Here is a 20,608-nt window from a genome sequence, read left to right as displayed (position 1 = left end):
ACACGGATCAACTTCTTCGAAAGGGATTTCCTGTTCACTTTAAATCAGAAACAGAAAAACAACCCAAAAAAACTGTGGACAGAAATTGGCCAGTGTTTGACAGAAACCGCTAGGGGTTTCTATGCACACTGATATTAAGCAGCAGGGCCAATGGCAACAAAGGATAGCGAGTGAACGATAGCTCCACCTCTCCGCTTTTCTCATGTATATAAGCCCGTGGAGTTGACCCAGAAAACACACACACATACAATCTCGTTTGAAGATAGTGGGCAGCGATCTTTTGTGCGTCGGAGTATGAAGCTTCACCTTGTGGAATATAAACTGTAATTCTTCGGAGGCTTTTGAAGAGATAAAGCTCGTTTGTCCTGCCGCAGCGGAGTCACAGAGCAGAGGACACGGGGTAAGAGATTCAAAAAACGCTTGAGAAACTCACGGGCTGTGTTTCAAAACACCGTGTGCTTACTATGTGGACGGCATCAAAAGCGCGTGCAGCATTTCGAGCGCTTGCTATGCCCGAATGCTGTCTAGATAGGCAGCTCACTAGGCTTTTGAAACGCCGCCAGTGTTTTAGGGCTCAGGGTGGCTGATCCATTGTTTGCTTCACTGCACGGTGACTTTCTATGAATTGATCTTCTGCATTCTGAGATTTTTATGTATACCAAGTGCATTGTTTATCATATAAAACGTGCGTTTGATTTCCCAATTGATCCAAAACATAAGGTTTAATTCAAATGCATTTCCAATTGTACTCATTGTTTAGATCCCGTGTTTAAATGGAATCGTTTGCATGCATTTAGATGGAAATCAGAAAGCTGTGCATGAAATGTTTATGGTAGAGAATGATGGTCTCCATTTAAGTGTTTGGTTGTGCATCATTAGAGGTTGTAGTAGGTTTATAAGATAATCAGGTGGGCTGGAGGGGGCAATAATTCACACTTTCCTAACAGATGTGGAAATTAATACAATCTTTGCTTTTGTTAGTGTTTATTTACATTTTGAGTTTGGTTGATGACTGCTTTGCACATTTATCAATTTGACTACAGGAACTTCTATTGTCACTAGTCTAATTCTAAACCCAATTTTGTGTGTTTTAATGAAGGGAGAGTCTATGGCAGATCACATGATGATGCCCATGAACCACGGCCAGGGAAATGGGGGTCTGCATGGCTACCGGATGGGCATGAATGGAGGCCTGCAGGCAGGCCCTCAGCAGCACATTCCCCAGCCTGGCTTGAGAGCTATGCCCAATGGACAGATGATGCACTATGGAGCGGGGCCTCAGGGAAACATGGAGGCCGCCATGCGCCAGAGGGCCAGCATGGTGGGGCCTATGAATGGACAGATGGGTCACCATCAAATGCAGTCAACTAACATGATGTTCAACAACCAGGGCCAGCCACAGCAGCATCACGTTCAGCAGCACCAACAGCAGCAGCATCAACAGCACCACCACATGCAGCAACAACAGCCTCAACCACCACCACCACCACAACAACAACAACAACAACAGCAGCAGCAACAGCAGTACATGACCGGGGGTCTCACTTCCCAACAGCTCATGGCCAGCATGCACCTTCAGAAACTCAACACGCAGTACCACGGGCACCCATTGGGACACATGAATGGCAACCATATGGGGAATGGGGCGCAGTTCCGCATGGGTCAGTCTCAGCTAAGCAACATGCAGCACATGCCTGGCCCAGCTCTCAGTCTTAATGGTATGGATGCCGATTTGATCGACGAAGAAGTATTAACGTCGTTGGTCATGGAGCTAGGACTGGATAGGGTGCAAGAACTTCCTGAACTGTTCCTGGGACAAAACGAGTTTGACTTCATATCAGACTTTGTGAGCAAACAGCAGCCGAGCACCGTTAGCTGCTGAGACATGACTGCTTGGACGCTTCGAGGCGGGATTTGATTATCAATTTTTTTTTTTTTTTGGGGACCACCATCACCAAAACCAGAGGTGGCCAATTGCCTCTGTTCTCAGAAACGAGTGGTCAAGCTCCTGTCAGGACTACAGTTCTGCTTCTGGCTGGAACGCCAAAAAAACAACGTTCCATGGATGAATGTAACAACACTTCAGAACTGTGAACTTGGTGCAATGTAAAGACACTCAAACATTTATTTGTCCTTGATGCAGTTTTACATTTAAAAATGTATTTATTTATTGCTTCAGATGTATTAACATAGAACAAAAAAGCAGCAATGACCTTAAGAACCTGTGGTTTATGGGGTAACTCCTAGAATGGGATTGCTGAATTTTGTTCTTTTTGATTTAGACCCAAAAAATGTGTTCATTGACCCAAACTGTAAGTCTGTTGGACGGTAAATATTCAGTATACCCAAAACCACTGCTTGCTTACAATAGTCTTGATACAACTGGTCTGTCTGAGCTTTAGAATTGCCTTAAATCGAGTTGCTTTTATTTATTTGTTCCCCCTTCCCAAATCCCAACAGTCCAAGAGGGCTCAAACCTATGTGTGACTTGTAATAAAGATGGCCAAATTTTAACTTTGGCCTAATTTTTCATTAATCTCTATTTTTTACTTGCCCTCTTATAGGGCATAATTTTCAGAGTAACGTGTATATCAAAAGCAAACCTAAAAAGCTTGACTTGGATGTCTGGTTCAACAATTCAATGATTTGCTTCTTTAATTATTTAAGATCTTTGCTAACTCTACTAATCTTTATTGGTCAAATGAGTTGGTCCGCTACCTATCCGCTATTTTATTAAGGGTATGTTCACAATTAGGCACTTGAAATCTATTTTGTTCCTTTTGCATTTTCCTCATTTTTGTGCCATATCATATAAGATCATGTTCGGCTAAATAATTTTCCAAAAATTAAGTGGCGCTTGTCAAATCTCAAAATGCTGTTATGTAAATCAAAGATCTCAAACTCTATTCCTGGAGGGCTGCAGCTCAGCAGTTACGCTCCAACCCTATAAAGCTGATACTAATAATCAAAGTGTTTAAAAGAGCCATGAACACCTTCATTAGTTGGATCAGCAGTGTTTGATAGGGTTGGAGCATAACTGCAGAGCTGCAGTCCCCCAGGAATTGAGTTTGAGACCTATGATGTAAATAATAAATGAGCACAATGTGTTAAACGGATAGTTCGCATTAATTTACACATTATTTACTCTCCCTCCAGTAGTGCTAACCTTTGAGTTTCTTGTGTCAAACACAAAAGAAGAAATTTTGAAGAAAGTTTAAAGCCCGTCACCATTAAATTCCATATTAGGAAAAACAAATATGAAAATCAATGTTTACAGGGTTCTGATTGATATTTGTTCAACAGAAGAAAGAATTTCATAAAGGTTTGAAACGGAGGGGTTCGTAACATTTTACATGTAACATGGGTTTGTTTACGTTTTAGGTTTAACTATGCCTTTAAGTTTCGTCAAGAAAAAAATATGAGGGTGAATTTAAATAGTTTAAACCTGTTATGAGTAACTTACAGCTAAGGAGTAGAACAATATCGTGTGTTGCATTTTCCCCCTTTCACAGAATACAACACTAGTATTTTACTTCAGTGTTCTTTTAATCCCACTGACTTTCAGTTTACAGACCAAAACATTCTTCAAAATGCCTATTGTGTTCTGCAGAATACAATAAACTGCTGATGAGAATGTGTTATTAGAAACAATAATGGCTGTACAGTTCAGATCTGTTAGTATTGTTGGCACACCACCGGTTCCACTGACTAGCCTTTTTTAGATAAAATCAGACTAGTTTCATGCTTAGTATAAAGTGGTTGAATGAATTTTACTTATGTGCTCCTTTTAGACACAAGTCTGTTTGTGCAGCAAGAACCTTTTACCTACTTTGCATGTAATAAAGGTGTGCTTGGGGGAGGTAGCGGAAACTGTCCAGGTTAATCTGTGCTTACCTTGACATTACAAGGCTTTATTTGAACCCTGGGCCTGTGCTTTTTGTCCAGGGAATAGAGGGCAAAGTGTTGTCCATTTACGGACGTGCAGTGGTGAAGGGGGTTCAGGCAGGGGGGAAGGGTGAAGATTGCAGTGACAAGCCGTTAACGCTCCACTGTCACTTCCTGTTTCTTCTCAGCGGAGGAAGGGCTTCAAGAAAGTCAATTGAGGTTACTTGGTAGAAGCACTTGTATTGGATTCACCTTTGAGTGCTGTAGTATCAGTATTAGCCTTAATAATACAATCTATGAGTGCCAGTGGATGCTGAAGGGACAGGAATGAGCTAACAGGCACTGTTGGAGTGCTTCAGTTTTGGCTCCACCCTGTTTATTTTTAAAAACTACACTATTTGTTAGTCTCTGAGTAAGCAACTCTTGCTGCTGCATCTTATGTTTAGATGGTATGTGTTTATGTCAATCTATTGAACCTAGTATTGTGCTAGCAGCAAAATTATAAACTCAATGTTGTGCTAAAGGATTAACCTGAAGTGTGTTATAGATATTGTATCTTAGTAAGTATAGATTCCTGTTCAGGGCATTTCCATGTCTGTTATTTTATATTGATCCTTTAGACACAATATCCAGGTAGTAGAGTTTGAATGTAGATTTATATACTCACCGGCCACTTTATTAGGTACACCTTACTAGCACCGGGTTGGAGCCTACTTTTGTCTTCAGAACTGCCTAATTCTTCGTGGCATAGATTCAACAAGGTACTGGAAATATTCCTCAGTGATTTTAGTCCATATTGACATGATAGCATCACACAGTTGCTGCAGATTTGTCTGCTGCACATCCATGATGCAAATCTCCCATTCCATCACACCTCAAAGGTGCTCTATTGGATTGAGAGGTGACTGAGGGTCAAAGCCCCTTAAATCATTTTTCTTTCGTATTCTGATGCTCAGTTTGAACTGATTGTCTACATGCCTAAATGCATTGAGTTGCTGCCATGGGATTGGCTGATTATAAATTTGCATTAACGAGTAGTTGGACAGGTGTACCCAATAAAGTGGCCGGTGAGTGCATATTTGTTTATAGTTGTTGGAAATATAGTTGTTTCCAGTCTAAATACCTCAAAATTCTTAATGCATTTTCTAGACAAGCAAAATATTGTCCTATTTTCAGAAATAATGAGCCAAAATGAAGGGAGTTTTTCCTTAAAACAAGTAAAATAATGTGCTTGTGGGCTAAGCAAAAATTTCTTGTTTTCAATTTCAAATAAGTTTAATTTTCTCACCCTTTTGCCAGATAGTTTTACTTGTTTTAAGGCAAATCTCACATAAATTTGACAATATTTCTAAAAACAAAACAATATGTGTTGCTTGTCTAGAAAATGCTTCTTGATGTGAGAATTTTGAGATGTTTGGACTAGAAATAAGACAAAACTAAGTAAGAAAATCATTTGTATAGTTTATATATTCAGATGTTTGGATTTTTAAAGAAATTACATTTTATTCAGTGTTAATCTGATCAAAATAGAGAGTAAAGAGATTTATAACATTACAAAATATATTTATATTTCAAACATAGTGTTATTTTGACATTTGAAATATATTTCTAATTAATACATTCTGAAAAAAGTTTCAGAAAAAAGGTAAATTCTGAAAAGAAAATCAGTTTCTATGAAAAATATTAAGGAAATTACTGTTTTTTTAAGCACAGAATAATTACTGAAGACTGAAATAATTGCTACTAAAAATTACCTTTCTCCATCTAAAATAAATGCCATTTTAAAATAAATTTAAATAGAAAGTTAATAAAAAAATAAGACAGCAAGTTTATTGGTATAACACATTTATACATAATGGTCATTTTCTTTTCAGCTTAGTCTCTTTATTAATCTGGGGTCACCACAGCGGAATGAACCACCAACTTATCTAGCATATGTTTTACGCAGCAGATGCAACCCATCTCTGGGAAACATCCATTCACACTCATACACTACGGACAATTTAGCCAACCCAATTCACTTATACCACATGTCTTTGGACTGTGGAGGAAACCGGAGCACCCGGAGGAAACCAACACCAACACGGGGAGAACATGCAAAGTCCACACAGAAACGTCAACTGACCCAGCCAAGGCTTGAGCCAGCGACCTTCTTGCTGTGAGGTGACAGCACAATCTACTGCGCCACTTAAAATAATGATTAAAGACAGGTTAAAACAGAATAAAATGTGTTACAACAGGTTATAAAAGAATGAAAAAACAAAAGAAAGACGATCTGTCGGACGTAGCACAGTGCTCATTCAGAAAAGGCACAGCTAAACAGATGTGTTTTAAATCTTGATTTGAATGTACCTAATGTTTAAGTATAAATAAATGCAGCCTTAATGAGCCAATGAACCTTAATGAACACTTACCAAGGCCAAAAACTTTTAACTGTCGTGTAAATACAATTAGTATTTCATTTCATTAACACTCAGTTTAAACTCCTTTGTAATGTTTAAAATCATTTGGAAACTTTAAAGGACCTATCTGTTATGTGAAATGACATGGCTGTTTTGATGCTTCAATTGTAGATTGTAAACAAGCAGCCAGGATAACATGTGCCAACTGACATTTAATTCAGCATTTATAGATAGGAACAGCTCAAAAGAAAGTCTACAGCGCACCTTTGAAATGAACGATGGGGGTTTTCAGTTCAAGATGTATCAGTAATCTCACATCTTCTCTGGGGAATTCAGCTGTCTTTGTGAACTTTGCAATGTCAAACAGATAAACATGTACACAACAGGGAAAGAGAAGGTGTGTGTGGTTACTTTCTAAGGTGATGAAACATGCAACTATTGTGAAAAAGACAACTATGTAACATCTCTGGGCGTCCTTGGCCGGGCCTAAAATGACACCGCCAATCTGTCTGTTAGATAGGAAATGGGTGTGAGCAATCATTACTTTCAGTTCTTAGCTAATTGTTTTCTGCGCAGAGAAAAATGTCATTATCATAATTATCTTTAGGTTCAGAACCATTGCCTTTTAGTATTACGCCATCATATTGTTTTAGTCTCCGTCCAACTATTGGTGTAATTCCACCTTTGGGGAACCAGACTAGACATAAGCTAAGCAGGGTGTGACAGGAGACATTCACTGTTGACTGTTTTTTGCAGTCTCTCTCTGAGGCCACCCACAATAATCTCTAAACACACACATGAACACACACCTACTGTTCTCTCCGAGGGAGCTTTTCGATTCACTAGAATGAACAAACGACATGGTCATTAAACAAGAAATGTCTTGTTTTTTTTTTTTTTAAATAAAGCCACTTACTGAAATTGAGAAGGGTAGTTTGGGAAATTCTGGGTAGGGTTTTACCCAGGTGCCTTGAAGGATCCTGGAGACCACCTCTTGTGAAGCATTTCACACAGTCAGCAATTTTTTAACTGCTTTCCTGACAATTGAGTTTACTGATTCAAGTCTTTGTCTAGATGTTTGATTCTTTAAATGTTTTATTAACAATTTTAATCAAATTTTTCTTATAATTGTAATTGTGAATTTAAGTCTAATAAAATAAATAAAAAATTGAATTAAACATATAAAAAGTGTAGTATACACAAAAGTCCGACAAGCACAAGTTTGTTTAATATACACTCACCGGCCACTTTATTAGGTACACCTGCCCAACTGCTCGTCATCGCACATTTTTAATCAGCCAATCACGTGGCAGCAACTCAATACATTTAGGCATGTAGACAAGGTACTGGTAGGATCAGCGTAAACATGTCAGGGTAAATAATTCAAATGAATCATTAACTTCTGCTCTCTTCTTTTGTTTCAAAAGCACAGATTTTTTTACCTTTTAAACTGCATCTTTTGATATCTCTTCTGCTGGATATACTGCTGTCCTAAAAAAAATAATAATAATTTTTATAAAAAATCCTACACATACCTTGGGAACAGTATTACAGAAAAATTTGGCGGTTTTAAAACCTTGACTTTTCCAAATCGTGGTATACCTTGAAAACAGTTATCGTCCCATGTCTAGCAGTAGGTAGCACATTCGCCTCACAGCAAAAAGGTTGCTGGTTCGAGCCTCGGCTTGGTCAGTCGGTGTTTCTCTGTGGAGTTTGCATGTTCTCCCCATGTTCGCGTGGGTTTCCTCTGGGTGTTCCAGTTTCTCCCACAAGTCCAAAAGCATGCGCTATAAGTGAATTGTCTATAGTGTATATGTGAATGAGTGTGTATGGATATTTCCCAGTGATGGGTTGCAGCTGAAAGGGCATCCGCTGTGTAAAACATATGCTGGATAAGTTGGCGGTTCATTCCGCGGTGTTGCGACCCCAGATTAATAAAGAGACTAAGCTGAAAAGAAAATCAATGAATGAATGAGACTTTCAATTTGTAACAATACAGTATGCTACAACTTGTAACACTGTGTCAAGTCTTCAACTTCGACCAATCAGAAGAGCTCAGGGGCGGGGCAAGTGTTGTAAACTCCTTTTTTAAATAGAAAGTTGGAAATGACCACTGTTTAATTTACCATTATATGATGGCGGAGGAAGCCAGATATCCTGAGTTATAAAGAATGTAACTTCAAGTGCTTATCATAACATATTGGTTTCCAATTTCTAACGGGTCTGTTGTTGTATTTATTACATAGTGTGCATAATATTGCGTCAGTCATGTGGACCTCGCGGTATATGCTGTGCTTTTTTTTAAATTCATTTCTGAGCGCTGCCAAAGACTATAGAATATATGAGGAGACATGTCACTTGTTTTGAATGGGGAAATGTGTAACAATCAATATGGCAAATGAAGGCCCAATCATTGATCGCTATAAATATCTCGGACAAGACATGTGCTTTTACAACAGTTTTTGTGGTCAACAAACACACTGGAATCTCAGCTAATGCTTGCTTTGCAGACACAAGAAATATATTCACATAAGGCTTGAAATCTTTACTTTTAAATGAACCAAATATACTTAAAAACAACAGTTTTTTGGTTTTATAATCTGTATGAAACGAACATGAGGTACAGTCTGTCCTGTCAAATGCACATCACATGACAGCAATAACTCAAACGCCCACAGACTTGTAAACAAAGAGTCGCTGTCATTTCTGAAGGAGATTCACCATCAAGACCAAGTTGTGGATTACTTTAGAAGATCGGCGCGATCTGACAAAGCATTATCCAGAGGATGATAATGTGCAGAATGGCCATAAATGAGGTTGGTGTCGTGATCTTGTTCCTTTTGAGTGCGCATTAGCTTGGACAACCTGAAAATATGCCGATTTTGTTTGATTTGAATGTTTAGAAATGAAACTTAGGAGACAGATGTTGTTTAATTTTAATGTTGTTAATGTTGATTAACAGTTTTGGAGAATTTGATGTTTCCCCATTCAGAAAGAATGCCCGAGCATACTGCCCGAGAGGCGTTTCAAAGATGGCCACCAAATGAAATGACTTTAAAGCCGCGTTTCGCATCTTTAGATGCAAAAATGTGTTCAGTTTGAACAAGCTCTGAGATAGGAATTGAACGTACTTATGCTTTTAGGGTCTAACTATTACAGGACTAAACAAGCCTAGGTACCATTGCAAATCCTTGTTTCTATTGAAAAAAACAAGGCATATCTGTCACAATTGCTAACAAATTCACATTCAAAAGCCAACAGCACTTTTAAAGCTTCCAGAAATAAGAAAAAATGGCCGGTTAAAATGTCTGGAAATTGTATCTGTCAGCACAGGATGTAAGAGCAGCCTAATGGTTATATTAAAATATCTTCTGAAGTAATAATGAATCACATATTACATTTAATTTAATGAGTAGACTAGGCATTCAGCAGCAGATCTGTCAGATTCATTCAGTTGATTTGTCACATGCAAACCCTGATTTGTGAATAATTGTGGAAAATAATAATTAAAAGAGTAATTCATGTGGAGTAATATCTTTGTGAATCCACCTACACAAGTTTCCATGTGTTTGTGTTTGCATGAGAAGCCTCAAAGGAGCACTGCTATGCAAATCAGAAATATGTCAATAAAGTTTGTGCCCAGCAACAAACTCATTCATTTCATTTTGAAACTTTTGTTTTGAATATTTTTGATTGAGAATCCTATGCACATTTGATCCTCCACAGTTCTGCCTGTTAAATGCAAATGCTGTTTACGCCAAGAATAATAACTATACTGTCAACAACAATCTTTGAATTTAACTACTGGCATTATGATCTCATTTCTGTTAATACTTTTCACTAATCATTCCAGCAGTTCTAACCTGTTTTTTTTAGGGTCTGTATGCACAGAACATTTTATATTCCCATTAAGAGTTCTCCTAAACAGCAGTTTTCAGTTCAGTTTTCTCTTAAAGCTGCAGAAACAAACTTTTACTAAGGAGTAAGTCTAAAGCTAAGAGTAAAACCAAGGTTGAGCTATATGAGCTGCTATGGATGATGTCAGCATGAATATTAACAATGCACACAGTGATTGGCTGATGGAGACGAGCCTCTGTCAGAGATTTATTCATGGAAACTTTGTGGAGCACCATATTGTTGCCACGTTCAAATAAATTCAGGCTAAGGGAATAATTGTACTTTAAATAGTACACTACCTGACAAAAGTCTTGTCGTCCATCGCAGTTGTAAGAGCAACAAATAATAACTTGATTTCTAGTTGATCATTTGAAAAAGTGGCAGAAGGTAGATTTTTCTGATGAATCATTTGTTGAACTGCATCCCAATCATCACAAATACTGCAGAAGACCTATTGAAACCCGCATGGACCCAAGATTCTCACAGAAATCAATCAAGTTTTGTCAAAAAAAAAAATCATGGTTTGGGGTTACATACAGTATGGGGGCGTGCGAAAGATCTGCAGAGTGGATGGCAACATCAACAGCCTGAGGTATCAAGACATTTGTGCTGCCCATTACATTACAAACCAGAATGTCAACAGACATTTAACTGACTATATGAAACTTAGCAAGTACATGTCAAGTTACCCTAACCCCAACCCTAACCCAAACCTAACAGTCTACTTATAATCTAATGAGAATTAGTTGGCATGTAGATGCAACATAATTTCAACATCTGAACTCATTTGATTAATTGTCGAAAAAAAAAAAAAAAAATATATATATATATATATATATATATATATATATATATATATATATATATATATATATATACAGTATGTACACACAGCCCCCCAAAATTATTAGCTAAATTAAACTTATTTCTAAACATATTTTATCTTTGCCATGATGACAGTACGTAACATTTGACTAGATATTTTTCAAGACACTAGTATTCAGCTTAAAGTGACATTTAAAGGCTTAACTAGGTTAATTAGGTTAACTAGGCAGGTTAGGGTAATTAGGCAAGTTTTTGTATAACGATGGTTTGTTCTGTAGACTGTCGAAAAAATTTGCATAAAAATGAGCTAATAATTTTGACCTTAAAATGGTTTTAAAAAAATTAAAAGCTGCTTTTATTCTAGCCAAAATAAAACAAATAAGACTTTCTTCTGAAAAAAAATATATTATCATAAAAAATTTCCTTGCTCTGTTAAACATAATTTGGGAAATATTAAAAAAAGATTAAAAAAATTCAAATGGGGCAAATAATTCTGAATTTCAACTGTATGTGTTTATATATATATAGCCCGGCCTTTACTGACTTAAAAATTCTCCTCACTACTGCTACCATTTCACTCATTTAGGAATTAGTTTTAGTGCTAAATGTGTTGTAAAATTTTTCTAGAGCAAAAATTATCAGTTCTAAATTTAGGACTAACAGACCAATTATTTTTTAGATTTTATCCTAAATCGCAACTTTCAGCCTTGAGATGTTTTGTGAGCCCCTGACCTTGAAACAAGTCTAACTATCATCCTTTGTGTGAATGAGCCTTTAGTCTAATTGATTATAGCAAATAAATAATAAGGCATTAAAAAACTTCATCGTTTTGTATAAGTATTATTTTCTTATGTGGAATGTTGTTAAAACACACTTGTAACTTTTAACTGTAATTTGTAACCTTGTAAGGACGTGCACTGCTTGCCCTAATTTAACCCAGAACTAGAGTTCCTTTCTTGAATAGAAGGATGTTTTGTATCAAAGTTACGTTGATGCATATTGCTGCAATAAAAAGTCCCCTTGGGTTCTTTGAAGCAGGTTTCTGAACAACCACTTCAGGTTCTCCAAGATCATTTAGATCCTTTATAGTTAAGCCAAAGATTTATTAGATCCCAAAGCACACCAACTAATGATCCTACCATAGAAGCTTCTGAATACCATATCAGAGACAAAAATGCAGGAAGAGCGAGATGGGTGGAGCACGCATTGACATGTTTTCCCTTCCGTCCACTGGCTTTTTTTCAAATAAAAACATGTTTTTTCAGAGTTCAATTGGTTTTGCCCTTACCTCGACCATTCATGCGTGAACATACGCAAGAAATTGATTGTGATGGACCACACTTCCTGCTCTTGTTTCGCCTGACTGCCAGCCAGCAACCCTAATTTGGAGCCCCGAATGAGCTTCAGTTGGACCTGATAGCTCTTGCTACTTATAAAAAATGTCTCAATTATGAATATTCATCAGCAATCTTCACACATATCGACTTCTTCATTATATAGGTGCGAATGACGATGCCTCGACATGACATGTTTAGACAGGCCCTGGCACCGAAAATGTTTGACAGCTAAAAATGGCAGGAGATTTGCCTTCCATCATTCCCCTCCCCTTCCACTGTTTATTGCCTTGGGCTTTTGAAGTTAAGGGCACTGTGTAAATTATTCATTTTCCTGTGTGAAGCTTACCTCTCAGCCAGGCCAGCTTCAACAAGCCAAGGTAGGAGTGGCACTGTTTGTTGTTTGTTTAGTGTTGTGCGTGTATGTGTGTGTGTGTGTGTGTGCGTATGTGTGGAGGCGGCTTTAAGCTCTTGTGTGTTAATCTTATCGGCGAGCACTCAACTACCGATATGCCTCAGGACTGAGAACGCCAGGCTTTAACATAAACGGCCTATATGGGCAGATGGACATGGCTGAACGTGAGCTTTCCAGGTGAGGTCATCCAAGTGTGCGCCCTGAATGTCTCCAGACAATCTCGAGCACACAGTTTTGGCAGGTCGAGACAGAGCAGATTGAGAAAGCGTTATGGGTTTTGATATTACCCACTAGAGATTACTATCATGCTGACAAAGTGACGCACAAGCGGCAACATTTCCCAAACATCACCAGGGCAGAATGGTTTCTGAGATGAGATGCACAACAGCATCAGGCGGGCGAGCTACAAAGCTGTAAAAACATTGCGTGTGGGCTGAAAGTGGTCAAAACCTATATCGCAGATGGTAGGAACGAACCCAGCACCCTCTGGCACACAGCAGTGTATCTGCACTCGAAGCATTCAGAGTATTCGAGGAGCCCGACAGACACATTTTTATATTTGTAGCATGTCTGGCTGAGAAAGCACCTGTCTGCTCTGCCGATTGGATACCACTGAGCTCGCTGGATGCTCCTGAATTCTAAATATACATGCCGTGATTGCAAAGGCTGGAAATCACAGTTTATATTCTGTTTCTTGACACATCTCGGTGGTCCGTTGTGGAGCATATTTGAAGGAACTTTCTTTTAGTACTAATTAGGTAATTACAGAAAATAATTTTGATTTGTCAATCCATCTGTCCTTTCATACAAGCATTTGATTTGCCCTCTTTCTGTAATCGAATGCAAAGCTTGCATTCAGATCTGACGCTGATCAATCAACCATAGGATACAATAATAATAATAATAATAATCATAGTAATAATAATAATAATAATGATAATAATAGTAATTCCTTACATTTATATAGCACTAAACACATTTTGGGGGGAATCTCCTCATCCACCACCACTGTGCGGCATCTACCTGGATGATGCAATGGCAGCCATATTGTGCCAGACCGCACACCACACACCAGCTGATTGGTGGAGAGGAGACAGAGTGATGAAGTCAGTTATTATATGGGGATGGTTTGGAGGCCATGATAGAAGCCTGGAGAGGCCAGTGGGCAAATTTGACCAGGATGCCGGGGTTAAACCTCAATCTTTTGGGACTTTTATCAACCACAGAGAGACACGACCTCGATTTAATCTCATGCGAAAGACGGTGCTCACTGAGCAGTATAGAGTCCCCATCAATATACTGGGGCGTTAGGACCCACACAGACTGCAGGTTAACCGCCCCCTGCTGTCCTCACTAAAGCCTGGTTTATACATCCGATAGTTTGCGCACGGCTAATGTGATGTCATCACGGTGTTTGCGGAGGTTTGCTTTGGCTGCGTGCGACATGATTGCGGCTGGTGGAGTGCATGAAATTTTTTGAGACTCGAGCAAACAGTTCGCGCGTCACCGCGTTTCATTTGAGTTAAATATTGAATCATTTTGAAGAGATTTTGTCTGAAACAGGCACGGCTGTACAGACATCTTTATGATCCGTCCATGTGTGATCATGGGGATAACCAGATGGACAATAAATTTTGGCTAGAAATTGCAACAGCCGTGGGAAAGGAGGAACTTTTTGTAAAAGTTTGGAAAAACCTGAAGGATAAGTTTGTGAAAGCCAAAACAGATTATTTAATTACAGAAATATGTTCTGTTGTCATTAATGTTTTAATAAACTTTAATAGGTAAAACTGTCCGAGATATTAACAAAAGCAAGTGATGTATCAAAGTTTGATTTTAAAAAATCGTGAATGGTTTTAAAAATCTTTCCAATCATTAAAATAATTTATAAAAATAATAAAAATTATTCGTTTAAAAATCTTCAATGATATTAATGATATGACGTACTTCCAGAAACTTTCTATTTCTATAATTATCCGTCTGATTTTACGGTCAGTTTCTTTCGACCGCCCCCTGTTGTTTTAAAAAATATCACAATGGCGAACACGTCAAGTATAATGTCTCGTTCATTTCGTGAGGTGTTCGTGCAGTCAGCAGAGGTGCGGCTGTACACTTCCAGCAGCAACCTAGCTTTCCCATGTGGTCTCCCACCCTGGTACTGACCGGGCGTAGCCCTGCATAGCTTCAGAGGGCAATCATGTGAAAGTTGCAGAGAGCTAGGTGCCAGCATATATAATAGAGTTCCTGCCATATACAATGTTATTATTACTATATTGTGACTTTACAATATTTTTTTCTATCCCATCTTAATAGGTATACTTCAAGTGAAATCAAAGAAGATATGAGTAAGGTGATTTCAACAGATTTGGGCCAATACAGGAGTCTGAATCAACTTGCCGAAGCAAACTTTCTAGAAAAGTTTGTTAAACACCTTCAAATTTGTCAGTGGTGACAACATAATATGTAGGTTGTGGCTCTAAAGGCCTTGCCTTTTTTGACGTAAAAACCTTCTGTAGTTTAGAATTTCTTTGTTGTGTCTAAATCAGATGTCTTTGAATAAAAATATTAATGAAGATTATAAAAAGCCTTTCTTTTTTAATATATATGGGTTTTAAGCCATCTGTGTGTGGATTTCAAAAACAGCATTGTCTGAGTGTTTTGAACAACCCGACAGACTGAGAAACTGTTCAGGAACTGTTCACTGTTCAGTTCATGTTTGAAATCAGGTCATAATTGTATTCTGTTTCATTATAACTATTATATAAAGAGTCAGCCAACTGCTTTGCATAACTGCTGTAAAAACTGCCATATTATCTGAGTATTTAGACCAGCTCAACATGGCCAATGGTGTTAAGTTTGAGGTGGGTCTTTGGTCCAGTAATGACAGATTTGAAATGTTTAGGAAACCTGTTTGAAAACAGTCATTCTTTTCAAATCCAGTATTGCAAAGATGGTCGATGAAGTAAGGATTATATACAGTATAGTAAAAAAGTAAGTCACAGTAGGCTACTAAAGAGTACTCAAAATCTGGATGACCTACTACTTTCTGCATACAATGGATACTATCCCATGAGGCCATTGGACAGGATTTACACATGGGGATATAGTGAGTCCAGAACACATTCATTTAACACATTCATTCATTCATTTTCTTTTCGGTTTAGTCCCTTTATTAATCAAGGGTCGCCACAGCAGAATGAACCGAAAAATTATCCAGCATATGTTTTATGCTGCGGATGATCTTCCAGTCGCAACCCAACATAGAGAACCACCCATACACACTCCTTCACACACACATACACTAAGGCCAATTTAGCTTATTCAATTCACCTATACCGCATGTGTTTGGACTGTGTCCAGGAAACCGGAGCCACACATATTCAAGCTATTTCAAACATTTTTTTTTATAATAGGCAAGCCTAGCCTAGCAACATGGAAGTATTAAAGTTGTGTTGAACAGTAAGTTGCAAACAAAGAAAACTATTTTAAATAAATGGTGTTTGCTTTCTTTAAACTCCATTTTCTCCTTAATAACCTAACTGAGTTATGACCTTGATGACACCTTGACACCACAGCCAGACTAAAACCACTGGGTTTTTTGAGAGGATAAAAAACACTCCAGCAAATTCAATCAAAGCTCAGAGTTTTGTTAATCTGAAGCAAACAAACCCAGTCTGACTAAAATCCAGAGATGCTGTAATCACGCAGGCAGCCCAGTGAAACTCCAAAGCGGTCTATACCACGTTGGTTCTTCCAGTATGATCGAGTTGGGGTTTTCCACACTACAAACTATAGAGGGATTTGTAAGTCACGTGAGTGATATTCACACTGCATTTGTGTACCATATAGTGTGCACAAAAAACTGACGTTGAGTTAGTCAACGTGTAGCACAGTGAGAGCCTCCTTCCTGTTTCTTGATAATGTGGTGAGATTTACAGTATGCGACATGCCTCTTTACTCGGCTTTACACGCGCACCCATGTCAGTCAGTGAAAACCGCCACAAACACTTTCACTATATGCTGTGGTTCTCAGAAATGGTCCCATTATTGACAACTGATTTGCTTTACTACCACATAAATTATGTCACTGACAAAAATGACTTTGCTGCAGTTCAAACGAAACAATGTGTATTTCATATTAACTCTCGTGACGACATCGATAGTAACTGTATGACGTTTTACCAGTGTTGTCTACATTCAGGCCTATATTATTTTTAGTCAGAAAAACAAAAGAAATAAAAAAGGTTGTGCTGCCCCCATGTGGTTGACGAATAATTCAGCTTGTTTGTGACCACAAAGTGTTAGCCATTTAAAAAAACATAAAACAGCAGATTTTTTTAATCTAAATGTATTTTAAGGCAATAAAAAAATAAAATAAAAAATCAATTAAAAAACAAACAAACAAATCTTTCAATAAAGCCACTTCTCCTTTTTTACTTTTCACTGGCTTAAAGGGCACCCATGATGAAAATCAACTTTTGTAAGCTGGTTTGGACAGATCTGTGAGTGTAGGTATACTGAGTCTAGGCATACTGTAGGTATAAACACATTCATTCATTAATTTTCCTTCGTCCCTCATTCCCACAGCAAAATGAACCAACTTATCTAGCATATGTTTACACAGCTACAAGTACTGAGAAATGTACACTGCTGGAGTGATATTAACACAAGTGTCTTTTTAAAAATTGCTGACGTTAAAATAGGACCCAAATCCCAGTGATTTTGAGGCCCACCGCAAAGTGAAGTAACAGGTGTGTACCACCGAATTGGTTGACAGGCGTCATGTTTCTATAATAACATGTATACATATGTCCACAGAACTTTTTTTTTTTTTTTTGCAAATAAACTGGGATTAAAATGTTTGTTCCAACTCTGATTTATATACGTTTTATAAATTTACCACTATAATCACAACGACCACATGGTGTCAGTAAATGCTTATGTGTGTGTCATTATTTCAGAAAGGTTTGAATAAACTCCACCTCAAATACATGAAATAAACTTACTTGGTATTTTTGACTATTGGGCTGTATTTCAGCTTCATCCAAGCCTATCGCTGTCACTGTGCTGTTTATCTGACGTAAGACATGATGAGAAGTAGACACACACACGCAGGCACGCACGCACGCACACACACACGCACACACACGTGGAAACAAAGGGCGGGAGAAGCAGCTCATTTGCATTTAAAGCCACAGGCTACAAAAACATTACTCAAGACACTAAAATGAGCAGATTCTGGAGGCTATAATAAATAATCTGATGGGTATTTTTAAGCTGAAACTTTACAGACACATTTTGTAGACATTAAAGGATTATATTACATCGTGTAATGGTGCCCTTTAACAGAAATGTAATGTGTGAACTAGCTACATTTTACAGATGTCATTTTTGCATCATATATGAAAGTGTTGTATAATAAAAGTTAATCTGTCATCTGACAAATGACACATTTTTATAAGTTTAAAATGTTTTTAAAACAGCATGTTTATCATATGTGTGTGTACTGCAAATGGCATTTGTGTGTGTCTCATCGTTTCAGAAAGGCTTGAATAAACTTCACCACAAATACATGAAATAAACTTGGTATTTTTGACTAATGAGCTGTATTTCAGCTTCATCTGAGTCTGTCTCTGTCACTGTGCCGTTTATCTGACATAACGCATAATGAGAAGAAAACATGGACATGGGAATGGTGGGCGAGAAGCAGCTCATTTGTATTTAAAGCCACAGGCTACAAAAACAGCTACACTGCATTCAGACATAAAATGGGCAGATTCTAGAGGCTATAGGGGAATTACCAACCTACGTCACACATGACGACACACGGGTTCAACCACGCATACTGGTTGCAATAGCAAAGATGTCGTGTTGTGCGGTAGGATACCAAAATCGAAAGTCCAAAAATAGACAACTTAAATTTTACCATACACCACACTGCTTTTAATGCCAACCACAGGCGTCTTTGGCTAACAGCCATCATAAGAGCTGAATGGAGTGGGGCCGGAGTGGGACTTGCTTTCAGCCCTGGACTTTTAAGCCTTAGACCGGCCCACCTCAGTTCACAACTGACTATATTAAAATAAGGTCATTTCCAATTCACTTTCTAATGACACTATTTTCAAGGAAACAGCAGCTTTAGAACTTCAAATGTTTTTCATAGATATGAGAACATTAAAGGGTAGCTAAATCTCCAACACTATTCTTTAAAACATCACAATGTCCTTTCTTGCAATATCTGATTATATATTCTGTGCAAAATTCTTTATATATATCCAGTACTTTGTAACGGTGGTCACACAAAAAATAAATATGTACACCTACATAAGTAACCCAAACAGTAATATATGTCTTAACACTAAAAGTGAAGAAAAAAAAAATAAAATACTTGAGAGGTTCAGTCTCCGGTCGACAGCATCCTAACGCAACATGCTGACCACTGGACCACAATGGCACTGTTATGCCAGTGCGTGTGGAAGAAAAAAGTATTGCACTGTCATCTGCAAGACTCTTTTAAACACGGTATTACTTTCTATTGATGGCTTAATCTCATTAAACAAGTGTAATATTCATTAATATTAATTATTCGAATTCTTATATTCACAAAGGTGCCGTTGTTTGGGGTCGAATGATAGTTACATCATCATTAACCTGCAGGCTGCATTTTGCTCACGGAGCTGCGAGAAAATAAATAAAAAGAGCGGAGCTGCAGCAAAATAATGAATAAAAAGAATGAGGCTATGGACAAATAAATAAATAAATGAAAAAAGTGTGACTGCTGAGAATGCAAGCAGCTAAGGACACCGGCCCTCACGGCCAAAAAACAGACCGACCCACTGGGAATTCTCCCGGTCCTCCCGATTAGCCATTCCGGGCCTGTGAGGACCTAATTAAAAATGCTTGACTCTGCAGTTCTCATTTTATATCAGTTAAGTTCACGCTATGCTGAATCACACACATTACTCGTTTTTGACTGCAGCTTTGTGTGATTTCAGCAAAAACAATTAAATATTGTTAATTAAACTGCGGACATTGAATACTAAGAATGAAATGTAAAAATGTAAGTTCACATACCCTGCCGTACAGATGCAGTTCGCTGTTAGAATGCAGTTGTTTTGCTTGTTGATGATTACCCAGGCCTTGTACAGTTCCGTCTTCTTTCCTTGTCTTTGGCTAGACAGAACCCCGGTTTTTAGCACTACGTTACATAGTGTTGAATCTGGTAATTATTTCTTGCACATGACCACACAAAACAACTTGTAGGCATCCAAAGACTTGTAGGCCTTTAACTTCTCTCTTACATCACTTGGAGTTTCAATGAGATAGTTGTATATTTCAGGGTGGACGTGGTCGGGAGGGTGCTATCGCAAATGGACTTGTCAGACGAACGCCGCTCACTTTAACGTTAATTTTGCAGAATAACTGTGCTTATCACTGGGTGACTAGCTGTTATAATACGCTGAAAGCATTATGTAAATAATATATATAATATGTAATTAATATAACTTATTTCTAAGACAAAAACAAACTCTGTACCGCATTGGATGTCATTCCCTCGCTGTATATGCTAGTGCTCCCGTTATTTTTCTCGTCTCGATACGCGCGCATCCTGAATGTTTACAAACCGGTAATTCACCTATAATAAATAATCTGATGGCTATTTTGAGCTGAAACTTCACACTCACATTCTGAAGACACCAAAGGCTTATCTTACATCTTGTTAAAAGCCTAAAATAGGTGCCTTTTAAAGAAATATACTCCGTGAACTAGCTACTAGTTACAGAACGTCATTTTTGCCTCATATATGAAAGTGTTATATAATAAAAGTGAATCTGTGATCTGACAAAAGA

General features: G+C 38.0%; 1 protein-coding gene across 1 annotated transcript; it reads left to right on the top strand.

Annotated features, from left to right (window-relative positions):
* The first annotated feature begins 226 nt into the window (after nucleotides 1-226).
* cited4b (Cbp/p300-interacting transactivator, with Glu/Asp-rich carboxy-terminal domain, 4b) lies at nucleotides 227-2,536 on the top strand. Its single transcript, XM_056476079.1, has 2 exons — nucleotides 227-400; nucleotides 1,100-2,536. The coding sequence occupies exon 2, from the start codon at nucleotides 1,109-1,111 to the stop codon at nucleotides 1,880-1,882; it is 774 nt and encodes a 257-aa protein (XP_056332054.1). The 5' UTR covers nucleotides 227-400; nucleotides 1,100-1,108; the 3' UTR covers nucleotides 1,883-2,536.
* The last annotated feature ends 18,072 nt before the right edge of the window (nucleotides 2,537-20,608 follow it).

The sequence above is a fragment of the Danio aesculapii genome, chromosome 16 (genome assembly GCF_903798145.1).
Source record: "Danio aesculapii chromosome 16, fDanAes4.1, whole genome shotgun sequence".
Classification (NCBI taxonomy): domain Eukaryota; kingdom Metazoa; phylum Chordata; class Actinopteri; order Cypriniformes; family Danionidae; genus Danio; species Danio aesculapii.
This window is presented reverse-complemented; position numbering and strand designations above follow the sequence as displayed.

Coding starts and splice junctions, on each gene's coding strand:
- cited4b (XM_056476079.1), top strand. CDS start 1,109: ATGGCAGATCACATGATGATGCCCATGAACCACGGCCAGGGAAATGGG.